We start from the raw sequence: 22,850 nt of genomic DNA, 5'->3' as shown, positions 1-22,850 counted from the left end.
AGTGATTCATATGATAATTGTCAAAACTCCCTTTTTAAGGATCATAGATTCAAGCATCACCAAAATTATGACAAGAAAAGTCACAGTAACAGTACGTTTGATGGGTTTATTGGAACTGTGCAGAGATGGATGTTGCATTGCATTACATTCATAGTATTTTCCACAGACTGCTCCAGGGAAAAGATAAGGGGCAAGACATTGGTTTGAAAATACTCCTCACTGCATTTTGTCATGCACAACGTGATGGTTGAAGACTTCCATTCTCTGTACCAGTCAATACCCCTCCCCCAAGACTTTTTCAGTACCAGCTCTCTAGTTCATAGTCCGTAGTCCTTATAGTTCTCTCTACCTAGAACACGGTATTTCTGTATTTGATGCTCACAACATTCAGTCCAGGTGCCCTGACATGAAAAGCAAGTCTTAATTATCCTGTAGGCAAGAGTTATTCTCTTAAAACAGTTTGCGGCCAGCAAAACAGTATATAGAGCAAAAACATACGTAATCCAAACTATGCAGAATGCAAAAGAAAGAGGCTAAATTGAAGATGACAAGCCTGCTTGATTGCTTTTTGACTGCTTTATTCAGACAAATATTCATTTATCTGATCTTCATAGCCATTCTTGTACTGTAACACAAACATCAGGATTTGGAAAGTGCCATGTTTTGTGTTGGATTTACAGTTCAGATTGGGACTTGCCAATTAAAAGTCTGTATGTCAACTGTATCCTTTTAACAGACAGCTATGTAATGTCCATGTCGCTGATAAGTTTGCACAAGGCTATGTTGCAGCTTTCCCTCTGGATCGCATTTTGGTAGGACTGACATTACAAGCCAGTTCAGAAAAAGACTTGATGACAGGGTAGTTTGCCCAGTCCTCCTCTGTGAGAGGTGCGTTCCCAGGTCGCACTGTAAGACATGTCTTCATCCCAGCCTCACGTGATGGTTTGGCCTCTGTAAGCAAAAAGTTGGTAAGTTACCAGAGGTAGTACATCAAGTAGGTTGTTAGGTCAGATAAGACTTGCTATTCCCAGCTCAATGTCATGCAAAAGCATTATTGCTATTCTAGTCAAACCCAATAAGTTACATCTTTAACTAGTTTAAGTTAGACTAGAGTAATCGCTTAGTATACTGTTTACCATTATTTGTATGTCATTGTTTGTCACTTGCAATTAGCCCTTGGGCAAGAATTTGCAATAAAACTTTAATTCTAGCAAATCCAGGTGCAATGGACACACCCTTGCTATCTGTACTCTACATAGCATACATAACATAATGTGCTACTGTGGTATACAAATGACACAGATCCTAACCTCTTACAACATCTGTGAGGAAGAGAATGTTGGCAGGATCACAGCCCACAGCCTTGGCTATCCTCCTGTAACTCTCCGTCTCTACCTTCAGACCTGTGGTGGTGTCAAAGTGGCCACTGAACAGCTGCAGGAAAAGGGATGCAACAACCAGTTCCACCATCATAACTTTCAATGTGGATGACAAAATAAGCACAACTAGCTTGCCTTGGAGCAATGTTTTATCTCATAAATGTTTGATACATCTAGAACGGCAACGGCTATGATTTAGATTGGGTCTAAATATTAATTATTCAATCCGGAGCCATCGTTCCGCAGGAGAGAATGTAATGCTCCCAATCATCTACATGTTATTCAATGTACTGACCAGCACACACTTTTAGTACCAGTAATTGAAAAGTGACTTCCAGCTTCCATAGGCGTACACGTCAGCCTATGATAACTGTTAACTTGAAGTTGAACAGTGATACACACATGTACACCATGGATATTTCTCAGCTGAAAGTGGACCAAACTTTACTCTGAGATTATTCCTTGTGCATTACCTCCAACAGGTCTCCCTCTGAGGAGAAACCAAACAGGAGTTTCTGTGCCTCCACGCTGCCTGAGGAGTAGATGTACACCTGACGACCTGTCTCCAACCACCCTCGGATAGCAGGCACCACATCTGGGTATACCCTAAAAAGATTTATCCGAATGAATTGCATGAATCAATTTCTTTAAAAACCTTCTCATAATTACCGTGAATAAATACACATACATTTGTATTTTGCAAAAGTTTACAAAGCAATCGTTTTTTGAAATTTTCGATACAAAACTTACTTATGCAAATACAAAATAATTAAAATCAACAACCTACACTCAGAGTTTGTAAAGACATCCCGAAAATTCCTCTAAAGCAACGTAGTGTTAAAATTCATACCAGCGAAAGTTAACTTTACATACTCTCCCTTGATCTTGCCTGTCTGATAGGCAGCCCTCCACATGTGACCTTGTAACTGCTTCAGTGCTGTGACCTTCCTATCAGCATCCATGTTCCACAGCACATTGTCCACAACAGCACTTAGCACCTTTTTCCTGGTCTCTTCATCATCATCTGTGGTGCATTCTGGGACTAGCACCACACCATCCATCTCCTTGTCTTCCTTTGCCTAGCAGATGTGTGGTGAGATTTGGCATGGATCCGGATTTGCAATTGTAAAAAGCATACATGGAAACAAAACAAAAAAACAACATTCAGTCAGTGGACAACATACAGAATCTGAAAGAGGAAAACAACATCATTGTCTGTTTCACCAACTACATCAGAAAAAGACTCCTTGATTTCACAGTCGTAAATGTTTTAAAGGTCAAACCAAAAACGTCAAAGATGTTGGTGATGAACGGGTGGATACTGCGATGGCTTCCTTGCTGAGTCCTCACCTGTTTCCTCAGGGCAGCGATATCCTCCTGACATTCCTCCTCCTGCCAGTGTTCCTCGAGATGTTGTCTTACATGGGAACGCACATATGGGAACAGCTCATCCTGGTGGGAAATGACTAACCCCGTTAGTGTTAAAACCTCTATATCAAAACAAAGAGGTTGTCGAAATTCTGCATTATCAAATATATTAGGAAGCAACATTTATGTCAAAGATGATTTTTGTTTCATATTCCTAGCTTTGTTTTAGATTAAGGGATCTGTCAGTTGTCAGGGTTAACGTTACAATTGCTACGACACCTTTTTTGACCCTCTGTCAAAGCTGACATGTTAACGTTTAAGTCGTTATAATAACAAATGTTACTTTATTAACTTTAATGTTTAAAGACATAGTGCGTAGTACTGCGTACCCCTTTCTATCCCCAATGACTAGTGATTATCATTTGTTGCTAGTGTACACACCTTAACAAAGGTGATAGGAGTTGTGGTCCCTTCTATGTCCAGCAGCACCACGGACACACCGTCCAACAGACCTGAGATGTCATGTGGCCCATCAGCACGCCGCTTGTTGTCCGTCCCAGCAGTTCCCTGACGTCGCCTTAAGCGGCGATCTGACATGCTAGACGTCAAAGTATTCTACGTCCAACAATCGCAGAGTCTCTAGAGATATGACGTTTAATATCTAGCCTACCATCAGGCATAAAGGTGTTCTGAAGCTCTGTTGGTGCTCGTTCCTTTCGACAACTTCGGACAGCTACGGAAGAGTGATCCGCTCTCTGTGACTGCGAACCGGCCATGTGAGAGTACATAGGTCAAAGGTGAATGACCTAGACATAACCTGTTTCTTTGTCAGTTACTTTCAAATTGTGTACAACATATGTGAATCAGTTCAAACATGTTCAAACTTTCATTATCAACTGTATCAGCAGTTTTAAATGAGTGCAACTGAAATATCATTTTACTTGAAATAGTTGTTGTTGTTTCAAACTTGTTACAAATATTATCCGAAAACCCCTGCAGGATCCTGCAGTGTCTTGGTTTTGGCTTCGCCTAAACTAGTACAACTAATAGACTAAATACCGTATTCTTCGACCTCAGACGTGGGCTTATTTTCATTTATACAATAAACCAGTATTGTTAAAAGTGTAGACGTGCGTTATTTCCGATATCCGATGGTTATTGGTAACGTTACTCTCCAAGCAGAGGTTGGTGGGAAGAATCGTGACCTTTTCCTTTCATAATATTTTTTCGGTTATTGGGTTATTGGGATATTGTATGGGTTAGCCGCAGACGACTGTTGGTTATCGCTTATAGCTCGAGAGCAACAGTCGTCTGGGGCTATGTGTGGGTAGGGCAAGGGCAAGACATTATTGTCGCTTAAGAGGTCATTTAACGTTAGTGGTGTTATTGTCTGGACAAATGTACTAACTATTCTATACTTTTTCTCCTACAAAAATTGACCAGTATTCAGGCGCAGATTTACGCCGATTGATTTTATTCTATTTTCTAATTTAATTTATATTCTAACTTAACAATTTATTTTTATTTCTACTTTATCTTATTTTACTTTGTTTTGCTGTTTTATTTTGTTTTATCTTATTTCATCTCATTTCATCTTATTTTAGTTCATTCACATTCGTTAAGTGAGCGATGGACAAGAAGCACATTTGCTTATGTAGGTCAAAGTAAAATACTTGCTTATGTAGGTCAAAATAACAGAATAACAAATGACAGTCAAAATTAACAAAGATAACTAATAATTAGAATGGTAACATATAATTCAGGTTGACAACAAAATAATCTAAGTCAACATAACATGGCATAAAAATGACAGTAATAACAACGGAGGAAATAATAATTATAAAAGTTTCGTATGTGTCTAATCAACAGCAAGAACTACTGAATCAACATTACGACGTTACATCATGACACAAACTAAACATCTTAATTCGACAAAAAAGTTTAAAAAACTGACGTTTATCTCTTGGATAAATGCTGTGTCTACGACCATAGCCGGCCTCTTACCACAGGGGGCGGCGGTCGTCGAAGACGGGCCGACCACGATTCAATCAGGCTGTCCCTATAGCCTTCGCCAATGATCTCGTGTAAACCTACCACTCCCTTTCAAGCTTGTGCCAGCTGATCATGAGAAAAAGTCTCGTGCGCCGTTTCTGTCTTACCGGGTACATGGTTTTGGTAAACACGAGCACCATCTTGAGCAGGATCATTTGTTGAGGTGTACTTTAATAGCAGTAAATTCATAACAATGCAAATTCACACATACACATGGCTGATTTCACTTCCGAGTACTGTGCTACTTTACTTTACATGTTGTAAACCTACTTCCAGGAAATATTGGAACAAATACCCCGTATCTACCTCGCGGCACAGATTCATCATAAACACGACAACAGGTTGGACTTGGAGAACTGAAGCAGTAAGTCAGACCATGTTTCGGATTTCATACCACGCTAAGCAATACACTATGCGATAAAGCAGGTAATACTATATAATTACCACGTTTTTCTACAAAGGTAAAACTTAAAAGTATAGAATATTTCAACATTTCACTATTTAGTGCTTGGTGCTTTTGCGGTGCGACTTGTGACTGCCTGGGCTGCCCCCGCACCCACGGCTGCGGCAGCGCCCGCAAGAGGAAACTTGGACATGAGGAACAGACTAGCCCCCTGCTTCACGATGTCAACGACGGAACCCAATATGTTGTCCAAGAACCCCGGAGACTTTGCCTTCTGTGCCTGTTCTTGCATATCTGAAGAAATCCACACAAACACATTGATTACAAGAATTAAGCAATTCGGACATCACAAAGAGATGTTGTCACATAAAATGGGTTGCAGATAAAAGTTTGGTCTATCACTGTGTCCCTACGGGATAACGTCAGCGTTAACGATAATGTTATGTCGCTATGAGTGAATATGCACTGACTGACTGTCGAGTCTGATGTTGACCACAAACCTCGTGCGAGCTTGTCGTTCCGTTCCTGTATGGCCTTGGCCATCTCCATCATCCCGTCCATCTGCTGGCGCTGCTGCTGCTGCATGGCCTCCATCTGCTGCTGCACCATGCCCTCCTGGCGGCGGGACAGGTCCTCCAGCATCGCCACGTTCTGCTGGGCCTTCTCCTCCATCTGCACCTGGAGGTTCCGCAACATGGCGTCTCGGCGCTCTCTGCACAAAACAACAACGTCGTTGAATTTATTTGTTGCGCACAATTTCGGTGAAATCATGTATTTGATAATACGTGATATCAAATGTAATTTAGTCACCTTTGGAGCGTGGCCAATATTTCAGTGTATGAATTTCTCATCGGTTTGTTATAGTTGTTTCTGTAGCTTAAGTTTCTGTTGGCTGGTTCAAAAATCAACTTACTTTTCTTCCTCTTTCAGATTCTGCACTTCCCGTCCAAACTCCGCCATCAACATCTCCACTTGGTCCTGCTGCTCTTTCATGGACAGCGCCATCTGGCGTTCCACCTGCAGCCTCTCCTCCTGCAGGTTGGCCACCTCAGCCTCCCGCCGCCGTGTCTCCTCCTGTAGCTTGTAATCCTCCTCTTGGTAACCCTGATTGGACATTCACCCATTATCAATGAGTATAGAAATATGGTATAGGCTTGAGTAGAAATGTATTCCCATTTCTAGTCTTTTCGGTCATTCCAGCAGGGAATGCCAGTGATCTAGGGAATAAGTAAGTGCAAGCGTTCTTTTACTTACACCGGAGGGTATATGTTAATGCCAACGTTGTTTTACTTACTGTAGCAATATCCATCATGATTAATGCGATGTTGATACCTTGATGGTGGAAAATGTCGTCTTCTGTCCCTCCAGGAATTCTGCGAACTGCAGGTAAACCTTGTGCTTGCATGGCCCTCTAGCTTCCTCGTCGTATGTCGCTTTCAGCTGCGCCAGGTCAGCTTCAAGAGCCTGGAAAAATCACATAACTCTCATGTTAAGCACCAGAGTCTTTAAGTTTTGGGATGCTCAAAATTATGGCATGATAAACTAAGACCATGTATATCTAATGCATAAAAAACGGTGTTTGTTTATCATAGCCTGTTTATAAAATCTGTATGATGGAACTTGCAACAATCTATTTTCCTTTCAATGAGAGTTTTCTTTTAGATCGACCTTGATATCGTAGTTGTCCGGCGGAGAGGCTAGCTTCTCGCTGATGGGCTGGTAAAGGTTCTGTATCAGCTGATTACAGAAACTCTCCGAGCTGCTGCGGTTTTCACTCAGAAGGCTGGACAAGATCCCACAGCCGCTGTCATCTATATGGAGATAAACGTAATTGAATGATAGTTTGCTGACATGGTCAATGTTAGGTTTTGCAAGTATTAAATCGGGAATTAAGATAGATTACAAACGAAACTTGCCTTGGGTCCCATTGACGCGAGCTGTCAAATCCACTACGGCCTGTGTCATCTCGGCCGCCTCACAAAAACTGTGGAGCCGACCCTTCAGGGTGTCCAGGAGCCCTTCAAACACAGCCTGGTGCAGGGACATCATAGATGGCACGCTGCTGTTGGGATCTGTGACAGCATGTTGTACGTATCATGAGTATGTTATTCATAATAAAATAAGGTGATGGTTTGTACATTAATTTTGTTACTTTGTATCATTACAACTTCACTTTTCTTGTGACTATGTTGTTTTCTACACGACGTGCTGATTTGAGGTTCTTGAAGAAATGAACAATGTTGATACCTGGTCGAGTTGTAACACGAAAGAATCAACCAAACAAAGCCGTTAGTGCCAACACAGACAAGAATGTCTCTGAGCTTACCCTCCTCCAGCGGCATGCCGCCAGCCTGTTGGATTCCCTGCCGCATCTCCTGTACATAGCGCTCCTGCAGCTCCCGCACGGTGTCCTCCACCAGCGTCATCAGGGCGGCGTCCCAGGCGGTCTGTAGGGTTGGCAGGGCCCTAGGGTCGTTCAGGGCAGCGACGAACTGTTGCACAAGGCCTGCCAGCTGACGGCCTGTAACTGTCTTTCCTGGGAGACATTTGTATGGAAAAATAAGTTATAACGATCTTTAATATCAATGTAGATCTAGGTGCGTTATTAACTTAAAGTTGTAACAATGTCAGGGCCATATGAAAACGATATCGGTATCGAACGTAGGTGGACAACATGTACGTCGTCAACGGTTTGTTAAACCGTTATATTCCTCACGGGTGATTTTCAAGTACATGTACCTTGTCCGAAGCCTTGCTTGGGTTTGATAGAGGACAATATGTCCTTCACCAGGTCCTCCATGGCTTGGTTGAACTCAGGGTCCAGTTTGTCATGGCTGGTCTCGATGTTCTGCATGACGGTCGTGTCGCTGGACGGAGGTGGGAGCGTCCGGCAGTCCAGGCTGGGGAAGAAACTGGTGATGGCCCGGCTGACCATGTCGCTGGGTGTCGGTCTGAATCGACCGCTCTCTTTCAGGATCCTCTTCTGTCAGGATAGAGTGAATAGGCAGTAGCAAATTAGTTACACCTCTATCCTACAATACATTCGTTTCAACTTTACAATACATTGCCTTATATTCAGTTTTATTGCAATATTTGTACTTTTACTCACAGTCAAGTAGCTCCGAGCATCTATGGGGTTGCCGTCCTCGTCTGTCGGTATGAGAGTGGAGTCCCGCAGTAACCAGAGGAGATCGGGAAAATGACGGCTGAACTCCTCATGGTCCATCTCGCCGCTTTTCCAAATACGGACCGCCTCTGCTAACTCGGCAAAGCATCTACAAAAAGATAAAACAGCTAGGTGCGTGAAGAACTCTGCAAGTGAGCATCTACATTCTAACGCCTGAGATTAGGGGAGGGTACTGGTACAGAAAATTAAGGTACAGATTTGGGTCCAGAGGATCAGTTACCGGTCCGGATCCGTGAACCTAATTAACTGTCCGGAAAGTTTAAATGGGCGTTTCTAAAAAAAATGGTCCATTTCGCTAGAAAGGAATCTGTTTGGTGGGGTATCCGACACCCATTGGAGTTTAGAAATCCATATAAACACAGTTAACGCTAAGTTTGACAGTAGAAACTTGGTAACTGTTAACATCCATTGGCATAATACCGGTCGGTTTACTGCAATTTCTCAAGCAATGCTAATTTGGCAAATGATCAACGCATCATTTTCTCCAGTTACATGTTGCTGTTACAGCTTACCTTTGCCACTTCTTCTGTGTAAATTATTTTGTCTCTCTGGTCCTGCTAAAAACATAATATCGTAATTGGAACACACCGCGGAATTGCACGGAGAACGGGCGCGTGGTTGGAAGGGGGTGCACTATACCGGCCGAACGAAACACGGCACAATTAACTGCCGCTATGTACCTTGATACATCCTCTGTTGTTCCTTTCTTTCCTGTTAGTAGTTGCACAAAACAAAAATCTGCATGAGCATACAAAAAGTCATGAGAAAATGGGCGTATACTGACAAGAATTTTCATTTAATTTTGGTCCGTCACAACCGCTATGACGTAAAACTTTACTGCTGGCCGTAGCATTAAAAATGGCGGGAAAATGGCGGCGTACGTTCAATTTGACCCATTCAGCCGTAGATCCGGGCGATAATGCAACGGTTCCTCACACTTTTACACGAGTTGTAGGTCACCAAAAGAAATTCAAGATTGCTGTTGAATCATGCTCGTCTTGTGCCGTGAGCACATGTGATTATTATTTACAAATCTGGCGATGAACGTGACAGTGTGTCTGTCCCACGACGAGCTCGCCTGCCCCGAAAATGACCTGAAAACTTTTGGCCTTGTTGTCTTCGAATGCATTGTTATCGATGCTTTGTAAATTATGTATTGGACACCTAGATGTCTGAAGTGTGCATACCTCAGAAATGATTATTGTTGCAATTGTAGATCTCTTTAAGTTCCACTATTTTTAATCGACCGGTATAAGGCTTATGACCGGTATTATGCCAATGCATGTTAGACATTACTTAGCACCTTGTGAACGCCTGCCAATATAATCTGTTCGTTGCTAATTGGTTCAAGGTCCGGTCACTTTTTTTTTAGCGGTCCGTTTTTTGCGGACCCATTCAACAAGAAAAAAAACGGTTTTACCTGGGATTATATTGTGCATGTCAACTAAACGCTTCATTTACTTTAGATTGTGGATGTCTGGAACAGTGGAAAAATTCACAACGCCACACCCATCCCCCGCGCCGGCCAGACAGGTGATGATGGAGGGATATCTCCGCCTTTTAAACCCCTACCTCATTAGCATATGTGCCATTTGCATAACTCCTCTGATTGGTTATCCTGTAAAATTGAGTGAATTGACCACCTGGCTGTGGCGCACGGGGACAGGTGTAGCGCTGTGAGTAGTAGTACAGGCTTCCACCTGTGACTAGAGGCTCTCTTCAGAAACCATATAGAAACGTGCATTGCGCACAATGCCGCCATACATTAAATATGATCCTGGTAACAAAGCAAACACACCAAAGGTCACAATGACTCACTGTAGCTTTTCCAACTGGCCCTGTTTTGGTACAGACGTGGTGTTGAACACAAGCAGGGAGCAGGTCAGGATGGTCAGGACCAGAAGTGAGGCGTCGTTTCGGGCCTCGGCGTCAACGGCGTCGATACCCTCCGTGTCCAACAACACCACTGTCAACCCGTCACGTGTCAACACCTGAGGATCATATGCCCGGTGAAATAAAAGGCAACAACTGCAATCACTACTAGTCTAAAATTGTCTGTATATAACGTTACTACTGCTACTAGTAACGTTAGTCTGTATCATGAGACTAGGCGGCGTGACGACACCCAGAATCAGCCTCCTAATGAGCTATGAAACCAAGGATGTAACGTCCTTGATGAAACATACCTTAGTGCTCATCCATATCCCGAAAGTCTCTGGCTCCATAGAGTGTCCCAGCTGGAAGGCGTCGGAGGACCCCAGCATGCGGGACAGCATGTAAGACTTGCCCGTGCGGCAGGGTCCCGTCACTGCCACCACCGCTACCGGGTCGTCAATACTCGCCAGCAGCGACATAGCCTCCGCCACCACCGTCAGGGACGACCGCTCCACCCCCGGCTTGCGCCGAACGGTGTGCGTGCCGAGGTCATACTCCAGGTTATTGGGCAGGACCAGAGGTACAGACGGTGGGATAGACTGGCTCTGACCGAGGGATTCGACGGAGAGGTTCCTCTGCGCCGCCATGCTTCAGAAGCCCCAAGCACGACTGAAAGCGTTCGGTTCTGCTCTTATCAATGCTGTGCTGGAGCAAAAGCGGAACTAGCCTGGCGCGGGGGATTTTTGTGACTTCTCAATGATCTCAATGGTGCGACAGTCTAAAGTGCGCCAAACAGGGGAATTCCCTGCACTGAATTTCCCCTGCTCAGAACCTTTACCCTAAGTCAAGAAATGAACAACTTTCGTTACAACCCAGTGGAAACTCCAATTGGGATTTTGCAACCCACACAAGATGAAAACACCAGACCTCCGAAACTGAAAGTGCCAATAAACTGACGTCACTTTCGGAGTCACTGGGTGGCTTCAGCTTCTACTTTCACTTTCACATTCAGGCTGGCATGGGGCCATCTGGCAAAACGGCTTTATCATCATAGCTCATGCAACACTTGGATGTGAAACTTTGGGGACTTCTCAGTAATGAATCATCAAAACTTAACTCGTACTATAATATCTTGAATACTAGCATATAACATTATGGTTGCAAAGGTCATAAATGTGAGACCAACTAACTATCTTAAAGAAACTTTATGATTAGAGTGTGATTTACTCGTAGGCGTTAGATTTGCGACCTCATGATGTTGAAAAGTGTTATTCGGCAACTGAGGAGTATTTCGTCCCGTTTTTCAAACGGATCGACCATTTAAGGGGAATTTCAACAGGGACTTTTCGGGATGACTCATTGTATGAACAAAGGAGTCGATATGCGGTCTTAGATTTATAACTGGGGAAGATGCATGTAATTTTACAGCTCTGTATAGGGGGACTCTTATGGAAAGGAATTCTAATGATGTGCGCAAACTTCAGACGAGGGTGTACATAGTGAAACTATCATGGGCCAAACAAATTATTCAAATAAATCAAGGGGCGATTACTGGGAAACCTCATTGCTGCCCTTCACTATGGGGCATAGTGCAATCATTGGAAATCCCCGGCTTATATGTTTACGGATCTGATATAAAAGGGGAACTGTCGCAGAGTTTCGGTAAAGCGCCCAGAGGAAGAGAATAGGCTTCGGCTGGTGACAGTGGCAGAGCAGACCGTTGTGTGGCCAGGTTGTTGCAGTTAACATGTCGGGGCTACATTCCAAGCACGGTTTCAAAGTCGAGGCACTGAAGCCGAAGGCAGGTGGGAAGGCCGTCCACGGCTCGGCTATCCCACTGATTCTGCCCAACGATCTGGAGTACAATGTGTCCACCGGTGCAGTTGAGAAGGTGCAGGGCGCGCGGCGGGAGACCCTGCAGGTTGTTCCCGAGGCCTTGGACCTACTGGAGGGGATCGAGCAGCCCGTGAGCGCACTCGCAATCTGTGGGCCATGTCGGAGCGGTAAAAGTTACATCCTGTCCAGGTAATATTACATTGAATGTTGCCAATATGTAGCTTGCAAGCTTTAAGCTACTTATGTATTCAGCAGTGTCACTTCCGCATTCAAGCTTTCGGTCACTCGCAACTGCTTTCTGTCGCCGGTAATCTATTTTCAGAGTCTTCTTTAAATTTGCTCGTAGTATGCAGAAACCCAGGCAACTGAAAGAAGAGGCTGGCTGTGAATTGTTGATAATTAACTGTGAACCTTGGCGTGGTATGGTAATAACATCTCGATAACAGTACTTAATGGCGCAGACCATTCAGCAAAAAGGGGTGCATAAAGCGAGACAGATGATCGAAACGACTGGCCTTCACAGTGAACGCCGATAAGCGGCATAGAAATACACATGGTTTCTCGGGCTATTCCTATGTTTGAAACTGGGTATATAACACTGTATCTCTTGAGATATTGTTATCTCCTGTATTCTGATGAGGATCTAGGTTGCATAATCAATTACTAATTAATGCCACTTAAGTAACTGTACATGTTATGGATATTGCATCCTCCTACGCACGGTCCACAACGGCTAGCTAACTCGACCACAAGGAGTTTCGACACGACTGTGGTCCCTCTGCGTAGGAGAAGGTGGATATTGTAGGTGAAGGTGCCTTTTGGATAGGTAAATGCAAAGAATGTGCAATATGCTAATGTACCTTAATTTACAGAATCAATTTTCAACATGTTGGTAATAGATATGTTCAAAAGCATTCAGTGACATTAGACTTTCAGTTTCAGTTCACTTTTTTGCATGTACTGATCAAGACCTATCCACGTACCAAATATCAAGACAATCCATATAGGCATTATGGAGATGGAGTTATGCTGGTTGACTACACACACACACACACACACAGACACACAGACACACACACACACACACACACACACACACACACACACAAATGCTACTGAAAACATAATTTTCTAGCGACTATGATTATGCATACTTAAAATCTCACACTGGTGTTATCCGGGATAGGCTACTGGGCACTGCAGATGCCTTTGAGCTAGGCCATCGTATGGACCCCCAGACGTTTGGCATCTGGATGGGCACCAGTGTGCTGAGGGGGAAGGACTTCACCATCGTGCTGCTGGACACAGAAGGCATAGGTAGGTGAGCTAGCCTAGAGGGCACGTGTTAGGCTTGCTCTGTAGACTATGTAAGCTTGGGACTACTCTAGGCTAGGTACATGTACATAACATTTGATAAGTTTCCGTACAAAAGGTATAAGTGTATGGAAAACAATACCTGGTAATGTAGGAATTGGATTAATCTTTATCAAATAAAGTGTGTGATGATTTTTCTTCTGATTACTTCTTTTGATGAAGTTCTTTTCTTGTTTAGGCCAGCTGAACAAATTTTGTCAGCTCAAAGTAAGAATTATACCCAAAGGGTAGTGTCATAGAGTACAAAGAATCAAACCTAAAGTAGCAAACCTAAAAACTCCAGATGCGGCTGGAGCGAGTGCCAAACAGGATGCCAGTATCCTGGTGATGACTATCCTGCTGTCCTCCCTACTCATCTACAACTCCCTCAATGTGCCATATAAGGGAGATCTGGAGAAGATGCAGTAAGTACATTGACTATACTGAAACATGTTACACGTTGTGCTAACAACATTTCGACCTTCACTAGTCATTATATGTACCATTGCAAAGAAGCTGGTCTCTAACAACAAAAACGTTTTTGCTGTTAACATTTTCACAGTGGCCAGGGTTACTAATCATTTAATTCAAAATATCTACATTGAATCACTGACATGTTTCGCATTCTAAATCTCACCAGGTGTTTCATTAAGCTGGCTAAGGGGATCACAGTTAAAAAAGGAGAAAAGACACAGATGTCAGCTTTCCGTGAGTTCTTCCCAGACTTTTTGTGGCTGCTGCGAGATGTTTCTCTGATGATCACTGACCAGGATGGTGTAGACATGGATCCTTCAGAGTACCTGAAGACTAGGGTAAGATATGAAATATGCAGTGTCTCATTCTTGTCAGGAAGGAGTGGTTGGTGGAAGATGATGGTATGACTTCAAAATAACTGGTAAGATGTTACAGCTTTGGCATAGGTTTTTAAAAAATCATAGGTGTTCTTGCACATAAAAATGTCAGGTTTTTGTGGCTATTAAAGTGTGCAATTTAGGCCTTAAAACACTGTTTTAAAGCCAAATTGCAATTTTGCCGATCCCTAAATGTTGATCAAGGATACTGGTATAACAGGTGGTTGCATCAGTTAGGGCTGCACTTGCTGGCTGTTCTCAGTGGTTTGCTTGAATTACACAGTTGTAATGATACAAAATACCTTCTACACTTAGGTGCTTGGACGTCAGGGTGAGGATGATTTTGATGAGTCAACCAGTGACAAAGTAGGACGGGCCATCCTTACATTCTTCTCTTCAGTGGAGTGTGCCACCTTGGAGCGGCCCTCTGAGAAGAAGGAGGTAATGAACAACATTGCTCAGCACACCGGCAACCTGAACCCAGAGTTCAACAAGGGTGTGGAGGACCTCATTGAACGGCTGCTTCTAAAATCACGTGCCAAGAGAGGCTATGACAAGGGGTCAACTGTCAGTGGTGAGTAAGAGAGAGGAATCAATGTAAGTTATAAATATATCAGTTTCAGAAGCAATATGAATAATGTTTGCTTTATCATACAATGTAAGTGGCAGCCAAATAACTATGTTTCCCATCAAAGGTGTTGGCAGTCTTGCTGATTAAAAATCACCAAGCATACATGAAATATTTTCTCTCAGGTGTGGCCCTCAGCATCATGGCCAAGCAGTATGTGGAAGCGGTCAATGACCCCAAGGCCATCCCTGCACTGGACAACACCTGGAAGAACACCATACAGCTCATGCGGAGCAGGGCCATTGAGGAGGTGGTTGTGGAGTATAAACAGCAGATGCAGGTAAGGTTTATACACCGTACATTATTTATAATTACATTTTATGATTACATATTTATAATTACATTACAAATATAGTTAAACTGCATTTCAAAAATGATTTTTTTTGGTGCTAAGATACCACAGTTTGTTGACTAAGCTATTGTCAGTCTAATTCACTTCCTGTTCTGCTTCAAATGTGACTAAAATGACTTGTAATAAGATACACTTTTTCCTCTGCAGGCACAGGTAGCTGCAGCCTCAAAGAATGGACAGATTCCCTTGGAAAGTGCAGAAAACAATGGGTATGCAAATATATTTTAGTGATGAAAGGTTTTTTTTACGGTAAAACTTTAATCTGGTACAATGTATAACCAAATAATTCAGGTCTTTCCATGTTGATGAAACCAAGGAAATTCTGTTCTTTGCTCAGGAAATCCTCCAGCCAGCCTTCCCTTATGGACCTCCATCACCAGCTGTTCAAGGTAGTCACAGACATGCTTCTGGAGAAGGTCGGCCATCTTGGGATCAGCTCAGGGAATCTGGGCAATGAGAACAAGATTGTGGTGGACGAAATGCAAAAACGCTTGGGTAGGCACAATTAACATTTTGGATGGTTTCACTAGGCCTTTAGGGAATAGAAACCAAACTCACAACCGTGACTGCATGAAGGCTACAACTGCATACCCAGGTGATGTAAAATAAATAGAATATATCTGATATTTCTAAATATGCTTGGAGAATTGCAGGTGATCATTATGTTGTCATGATCATGGATTACTGCTACCATATTCTGTCATGACCAGAAGCAACAAAGGCTTAAAACTGTTTTAAATATCGTAGTACATTTTCTTTCTAATGTTAATCTGGTTAACTGTTTACTGCAGTTCAAAGAGAGGAGCGCTCAGTTGACTATGTGGCAGCTGACGGTACCATCAAGAAGCAGAAGGGGTTTGTTGTGACTGGTGGAGAGCTTTATCACTTCATCCAGGCAAACAAAGAACTCTCCAAGGTCTTCTGCCAGAAGCTGTTTGAGTCCTTGTTTGACCCAATAAGGTAATCCATGTTAGCTGGGTCAGATCGATATCCATTTTCATTCTGACTTTCTCTGATAAACTCCCATTGAACCTCACTGTTTCTAGAGATACCTGGCATGACATTGATTATTTTGGAGCTTAAGTATCAAGATGGACATTAATGCTGTTCCCTGATTTGTATTTTTCATGTGGTGTAATGTCCTACTTTTTAGGAAGTGTGTAGAGACACCTCCTCCACACTATGACTTTCAGCAGCTGATGGGAGAGCTGGCTAGTGCACGCCAGCAGTACAGTGAGCAGGCTCGTGGTCCAGAGAAGTGGGTCGTTCTGCAAGAGATGACCAAAAACTTTGAGAAACTGAAGGCAAACTTTGAAAAGATTAAGGGGTATCAGAAAAAGGTACTTCTAGTAATCTCATCATTCCATTAGGAAATGTACAATGGTCAATCATATTACTGTACAGTACTGAAGTTGTAAATTTTCCTTGTTGTTGAAGATTAAGTTCTGTGTCTGAGGTTGGATGGGTGCATATTTTTAGTTTTCTTATCGCTGACTACTAATATGCTATATATATTGCCCTCCATCAGAGATGAAATGTATGTGATGAAGTGAACATAAGAATTAAGCCTGTGCAATTCTTTCCTTCCTGCAGCTGATGCAGGAGCAGCAGAAGGCACAGGAGGCAGAGCTGCAGGCCAGGGAGAAGGCCCGGGAGGTGAAGCAACTGTTTGACCAGCAACAGGACATGCAGAAGGCTCACCAGGAGACTCTGCAGAAAATGGATCAGCAGCACAGAGAGCAGATGGAGAAGGTACATGTAACAAGGATATCAGATCAACTACTAGTAGTTGGTATTACATTTGAATGACTGTCAACCAATAGTCATGATGAGCAGATGAGTCCAATTTTCAAAAATCTTCATGCCATCTCTGATATGACCATTATTATCATTTTACCTTGCATTAATTATTATCAAATATTTAACTAAAAATATGGTACCCACAGGTGAGACAAGACGAAGCAGAGCGACGTCAGCAGGAGGAGCAGAAGTACCGAGACCTGCAGAATGCACAGATGGAGCAGTATGCAACCATGGCAAGGGTAGGTTAATACAACATGGAAACAGTAATGCCACAGTTAAGTAACAATTTAAGGAGGTCACAGGTTTTGAAGCAGCACTTATTGGTTTGTTATAATGTTATGTACTGATGTTTAAATTTACGGTTGGCTCAAGGATCCCACTGTGTTTTTTCTGATTTCCTCTGAGTCTTCTCCTACCAGGAAGGATGACAGTTTTGTAGGGTTCAAAGGTTACTTGTTGCTTTATCATCTTTAGTTAGTATATTTAGGTTTTCGTCATTCGACTTTCTCGTTGGAAATTCATATGTTCACTGAATGAATAACATCACATATAGATTTTCTACTAATCTCCAGGCAGATTTACCCGCGGCATAAGATAGTATCAAAGCTGACCAAGGAGTGTGGCTGGCCAAGGAGTGTCACCAACCACTGGGATATATTGTACACTTCATTTACGAACTTGGACCTAAATGTCTCCTCTAGGAGTTCAACGAGAAGTCCTCCTCCCAGATGCAGGACCTGATGATGAGGATGCAGGAGCAGCAGGCAGACATGAACAAGCAGATGATGGACTTGGTGAAGGCTATCAAGGATACACCTCCACGTAAGTACTGGTTAAATTGTTGATATCTTCTCCTGGACAAGTACTGAAATGTAAGGCGTGTAACACTCGGTACACATACTATATCCTTTGATGTGAACTGAATGATGGCCTGATGAAATGTCATTTGCATTATGATTACACTTATGATAGTTGCTTCCCTGTTACATCGTATATACATGAAAAGAAGGAAATAGATTATATCATAATTTATAGTTACCCATATATGTCTACAACATGTCCACTGGGGTAGCACAAATGCATATCACAACTCTTTGCTATAGATCACCGCAGCGACTGATGGTATGTTTCTTTGTTACAGCTGTGGTGAACGTGCCAAGTCCTTCTCGATGCAGCATTATGTAGTGTCCTGTTATTGAATGACATCTTTGGCATAAATCTTCATATAGTATATGAGCATATAGTAGTATATAGTAGGCCACACTGATTTCATCAATTGATTCTCAGGATTCAGGATTGCTACTTGCTGGTGAGGGGAAATTGAAAAGAAAAAAAATACCCCACACCTTCCATTCAGGAAATTTTCATGATGAATTACTAATTATGATTATTGAGGTATACAGACGTCTTATATCTTAAATGAACATGTTTCTTTCATGAATGTACATGCATAAAAACTGTACTTCTAATAATCTCAAACAAACAGGTGCATCTAGTGTATAGCATTTGTACTGGGTTGGGCTGCAACAGCTTGTCCGTCATAAAATCTTTTTCAAGCTGAAACCTTGTTTTTTATGTTATGTTAACTTTTCGCAAAAGAATTAGATTCTCGTTTGCCCTGTTGCTCCATGTTTTTTTCTGAAAAAAATCTGAGAGCCAACAAATTAAATTGGTATGGCCTTATCTGTACGTGGTTTGTGCAGTATGTGTTGCATAGCTACAGTAGAGAAATCATTATCATAGCTGCTGTAAACTTCACTTTCATTGACCAACAAATATGTAACTTATTAGTATCACTGTCAACTAAAACAAATGTCAGATTGTACACACAGAACAGAAGTGTGTAGTGGGGTGCTAGTTGAGTCTTGTCTAGATCTCCATCTCTACCTAACCAACTTGGGGAATCAGGACAACTCGGACCATTACTAACTCGGCCCATTGAAAATCTGGTCAACTCGGACCACCCCCCTGGTCAACTCGGACCACCCCCAGGTACCAGTCGGACCAAATTACTTATCTTTTGAAAAAAAGTTAATTTGACATTTCTTGGTACATTTGTACTAGTATTATAAAGATTGTCTCCAGCTGATACTATTAGAACGTCAGAAGTTTCCTGGTCATACAGAGTGGCGGTCCTTTGATCTAGCATCATATGTGCCGCGGGCGCCGGTGATATTAAAACCGCGATATAAAAAATTCTTAACTAGCAAATCAATACCCACATCTTATTTGTCTAAAGCTATTCCGAAGAGCAAGTAATGGTAAAGTTTACTACTGTCCTCTATTAGAAGCACCTCACACCTATCCACGTGTCCACACACACTGCGTATTTCGGGGTCAACGACCTAATGTGCGCCGCATGGAATGCCGAAAAGTTCCGATGAATTACACAATTCAATCAATCCAACCTACAGTTTTCTCATTTCAGAGTATATACATATAAAACTAGTGTTGGGGATTACATTTTCGAAAAAAAATCAACTAAATAGCTGTCCAGGGGGGATGGTCCGAGTTGTCCCGGCAGATGGGCCGAGTTGGTAATGGTCCGAGTCGTCCGACATTCCCACCTTAGTCAGGAGGACTACTGGAGGACTCTTATGTAGTAAAGCTCAATAAGTAGCATCAGAGTTTGTTGCACAACGAACTTTGTATCTGTTTTCAGTCATGTTTGATGCAAAGTTCTTTACAGTGTACAAGATACTTTCGAGTATACTACATGGAGTACATAGAAATTTAGTTACACTAGTAATCAGTGATTTTGATTGCTGTGATTTTGATGTACATTGTACATGTAGTTACAGTGAATAGTATCACATGTCTGATCATGGGTAGCTGCTGATTGTATGTGGCTGATATTTTGTGTCAGTAATAAAATGCACTTTGATTGAGTAAAGTCAAACACATTTCATTTATCATCTACTTCATACATTTTAATGAACAATATTTTAAAAAACATGCTTGTTGCACATGAATGTGCCTTTGAACAACATTGTGAATAAGGTTAATATGTTTTCTAAACTGAACTGCTAACAAAGGCTACATAAACAAGTACAAGTGAAGTACCCAGTATAACAAAACTTTGAAAAAGATATCATTTTAGCAATGCTCCAAAACCTTCTCTGCAACAAATAGATCTGTTTATGACTAATTCAGTGTAACACAGATATGTTAGCAATATTTGCATAATCACTAAGATTTTTTGAAAACCAATGATCAACATCAAAATCGTTCATTCCACAGACCTACTGAACCATTTATGCATATAAAGACTTACACATCTTAGTCCTAATCACTGATTACATGGTTTGCAGTATAACTGAACTGTTTCTCTACAATGTTCCCTATATGACATGGTGGCAAATACAAGCCCATATATCCCACATTGAATCCCTCAACACCAACATAATGTCAGTTACCTTGTATCATTTAATCACTAATTCAGCATACTACTCCTGTTACTTCAGTTCTAAAATAACTTGATATAGAGACACCCCAGGCATGAAGTTCTCTCTTTTGCACTTGACTTTCTATCTTCTACAACCTTAACATTTGATAAACATCCTCTAGTCATGTTACAAACTAGAGTAAAAAATAAACTGGGCACAAAAAGATCTCTGGTCTGAATGAATTTTACAACCAACATCAAGGCCAACTACAACCGAATTTGTAACCATGCCTAAACAATTCTTTACAGTTTAATGATTTCAGTACAAAAGCATTAATACAGTTGGAATAATAAGTTGGTACACTAGTTGCCTACTTTCTGTTGGAGTATTCTTTACTTTGCTTACTTCCCCATGGTGTACACTACCTGCACATCCAATTTAATACTGGACATCAATACACCTTGCTGTCTCAGGTCTCCCTTGTATTGTAATATTGCTTATCAGGTCAAAACCTGAAAAAAGTATGGCTCTTGATTGACTTCAAACTGTGAATGCTTTGAATCTTTTAAAATTCATGCTGCGCTGCTATAACTCCAACATGTTTCAAAATATTTTTGAGGTATAGAGTACTATAGACCCTTAACAGTACCTCACAAAATTCTAGGGACTGAAGACATAAAGTATTTGGAAAACAACCTGAGTAACAAAACTAAGTTTCATCTTTGTATCATTGTTTTTCTTCACTTATTCCCAAGTCTGATGACTAACATCACTGTTCCTTTGGAAATCCCTTGTATGAAAGATAAAATGCCCTGGGAAGATGACTTCAGCGTCAGTCCATCCTTGCCTGTTCAGCCTGTTTTCTCAGTAAGATGTAGATCTTTTCTTTGATCCAGTCTTTGTCATGGGGTGCATAGGTGTTTGTTGATTTTTGAAACCTATCAGGCAATGGAAGAATAGATGTAGATGTTGAAACTTAGAGCTCAAAACACTTTTGGCCAGGATGAATATCATTAAAATTACTTGACCTTTTCACGAAAGAATTAAAGGCACACCCCTTAACTACCATAATAAGAAAATTGATACTTGTTTACAGGGCTGTCTCCAGCTTTAAACCTTTTTTCCACCCAGTCATTGTTTAGGAGGTCATGATGTTCATTTTATTAGTTCATTACATCTGACATGTTAAGCTTATAAAAACACATTTTCACCTATTTCATGTAATAAAGTTGATTCATGGGATGGAAAGGGTAAAATTTTTGTCAGTCCCAACAAGCAGATTTCCATCCCAGGACAGAGGGATGGGTCATGGAGACAGCCCTGATTGTATAATAACGTGTGATTATGAAGGCAATTACATGCCTGTAGGACAATATCAGACAATAGATATCACAAATGATATCACAAAGTAAGCTGCATTGCACTATATTAGTATTATTACTACTATTTACAAGCTACCTAAACAAGCACCATGCCAAACCAAGGCACATACTGTAATCAAGGATTTTTTTAAACCCCTTGCTGTAATTAAGATTGGCTACAAATGGTGTGCATTGTGCAGTCATGGCAACATGTGTATGCTGCCTGAAGGAAACTGTAAGGCCTGCCACCCCCCACCCCCCATCAGTTCTAGGATATCAGTTGGTCATTTTGAGACTTTCTGTTATATGTATAACTGTTACATATATATATAGTCAAAAGGTTGTCATCAGTACTTACACAAGACAACTGAGGTCTGCTAGCTGATCAATGAAGTCAAACAGTTGACTGATGTCATATGTGATGGAGGGACTGGTTGGGTTTACCCTCTTCAGGTGTTCCTCAAATATCTTACACACGCCTGGTACAGGTAAGGTATCAAAGATGAAGTTATGGCTGATTTATTTACATAGACGTAAACGGAATTGGAACAATGTTCAAACACATTACAATCAATTCAGAAAGACAATGACAAAAAAATCAGAAAATGTTTATCATGTTTTAATGTAATAAATTGTATTTGTCCTGTCTGTAATTGTACTTACCCTCCATACATTCTGTCACTGTTTCATAGTCTGAGTATGTTCGGGACTCTGGCCTGCCAGTTGGCTGCACCAACAGTATGGTGTGGGCCTGTGGTAAACAAAAAAAAACTTTGGTTTAAAACGGAATTGAAAAAACTGATTCAAAGCAACCACTGGTAAATCAACATTTCAGCCAAGTCTCAATGTGACAGGAACTTTGAATACTTAATCTGAATAAAGTAAGTTATAATATGGATGTTACAACATTATAACAAATGGAGTACTGTAATTTACAGTACTCTATCAGTTGCAATGTTGTAAATGGAAATAAATTTGCTGGTATTTAATTCCGTGACTCTATTTGTTGTAATGTT

The 22,850-nt window shown here is 41.6% G+C and overlaps 4 protein-coding genes across 4 annotated transcripts in view; 1 reads left to right on the top strand and 3 right to left on the bottom strand.

Moving 5' to 3' along the window:
• Positions 1-92: 92 nt before the first annotated feature.
• Positions 93-3,543, bottom strand: LOC118423945 (enolase-phosphatase E1). Its single transcript, XM_035832275.1, has 6 exons — positions 3,189-3,543; positions 2,730-2,831; positions 2,253-2,458; positions 1,853-1,985; positions 1,311-1,434; positions 93-951 (listed from the first exon to the last, which is right to left on the bottom strand). The coding sequence occupies exons 1-6, from the start codon at positions 3,342-3,344 to the stop codon at positions 779-781; spliced, it is 894 nt and encodes a 297-aa protein (XP_035688168.1). The 5' UTR covers positions 3,345-3,543; the 3' UTR covers positions 93-778.
• Positions 3,544-4,486: 943 nt separating this feature from the next.
• LOC118423936 (guanylate-binding protein 1-like) lies at positions 4,487-11,018 on the bottom strand. The gene is made up of 11 exons (XM_035832264.1): positions 10,576-11,018; positions 10,208-10,380; positions 8,312-8,477; positions 7,942-8,185; positions 7,529-7,738; positions 7,119-7,274; positions 6,871-7,013; positions 6,535-6,666; positions 6,116-6,306; positions 5,703-5,914; positions 4,487-5,496 (listed from the first exon to the last, which is right to left on the bottom strand). Exons 1-11 carry the CDS (start codon positions 10,909-10,911, stop codon positions 5,297-5,299), a joined length of 2,163 nt encoding a protein of 720 aa, XP_035688157.1. The 5' UTR covers positions 10,912-11,018; the 3' UTR covers positions 4,487-5,296.
• Positions 11,019-11,901: 883 nt separating this feature from the next.
• On the top strand, positions 11,902-20,496 carry LOC118425901 (guanylate-binding protein 1-like). The gene is made up of 14 exons (XM_035835050.1): positions 11,902-12,289; positions 13,287-13,417; positions 13,758-13,878; positions 14,094-14,265; positions 14,620-14,878; positions 15,058-15,212; positions 15,432-15,493; positions 15,622-15,779; positions 16,076-16,244; positions 16,438-16,624; positions 16,878-17,036; positions 17,231-17,326; positions 17,789-17,909; positions 18,229-20,496. Exons 1-14 carry the CDS (start codon positions 12,012-12,014, stop codon positions 18,270-18,272), a joined length of 2,112 nt encoding a protein of 703 aa, XP_035690943.1. The 5' UTR covers positions 11,902-12,011; the 3' UTR covers positions 18,273-20,496.
• The window catches only part of LOC118425915 (enhancer of rudimentary homolog), a 3,399-nt gene continuing 548 nt past the window's right edge, over positions 20,000-22,850 (bottom strand). The window contains exons 2-4 of the mRNA XM_035835075.1: positions 22,498-22,585; positions 22,193-22,313; positions 20,000-21,411 (exon numbers count right to left, since the gene is read on the bottom strand). Coding sequence (XP_035690968.1) covers positions 21,306-21,411; positions 22,193-22,313; positions 22,498-22,585 — 315 coding nt within the window. The 3' untranslated portion in view covers positions 20,000-21,305. The remainder of the gene's footprint in view (positions 21,412-22,192; positions 22,314-22,497; positions 22,586-22,850) is intronic.

Source organism: Branchiostoma floridae, chromosome 1, assembly GCF_000003815.2.
Source record: "Branchiostoma floridae strain S238N-H82 chromosome 1, Bfl_VNyyK, whole genome shotgun sequence".
NCBI classification, from domain to species: Eukaryota; Metazoa; Chordata; class Leptocardii; order Amphioxiformes; family Branchiostomatidae; genus Branchiostoma; species Branchiostoma floridae.
The sequence above is the reverse complement of the archived record's forward strand: the minus strand, read 5'-3'. Positions and strand labels throughout refer to the sequence as shown.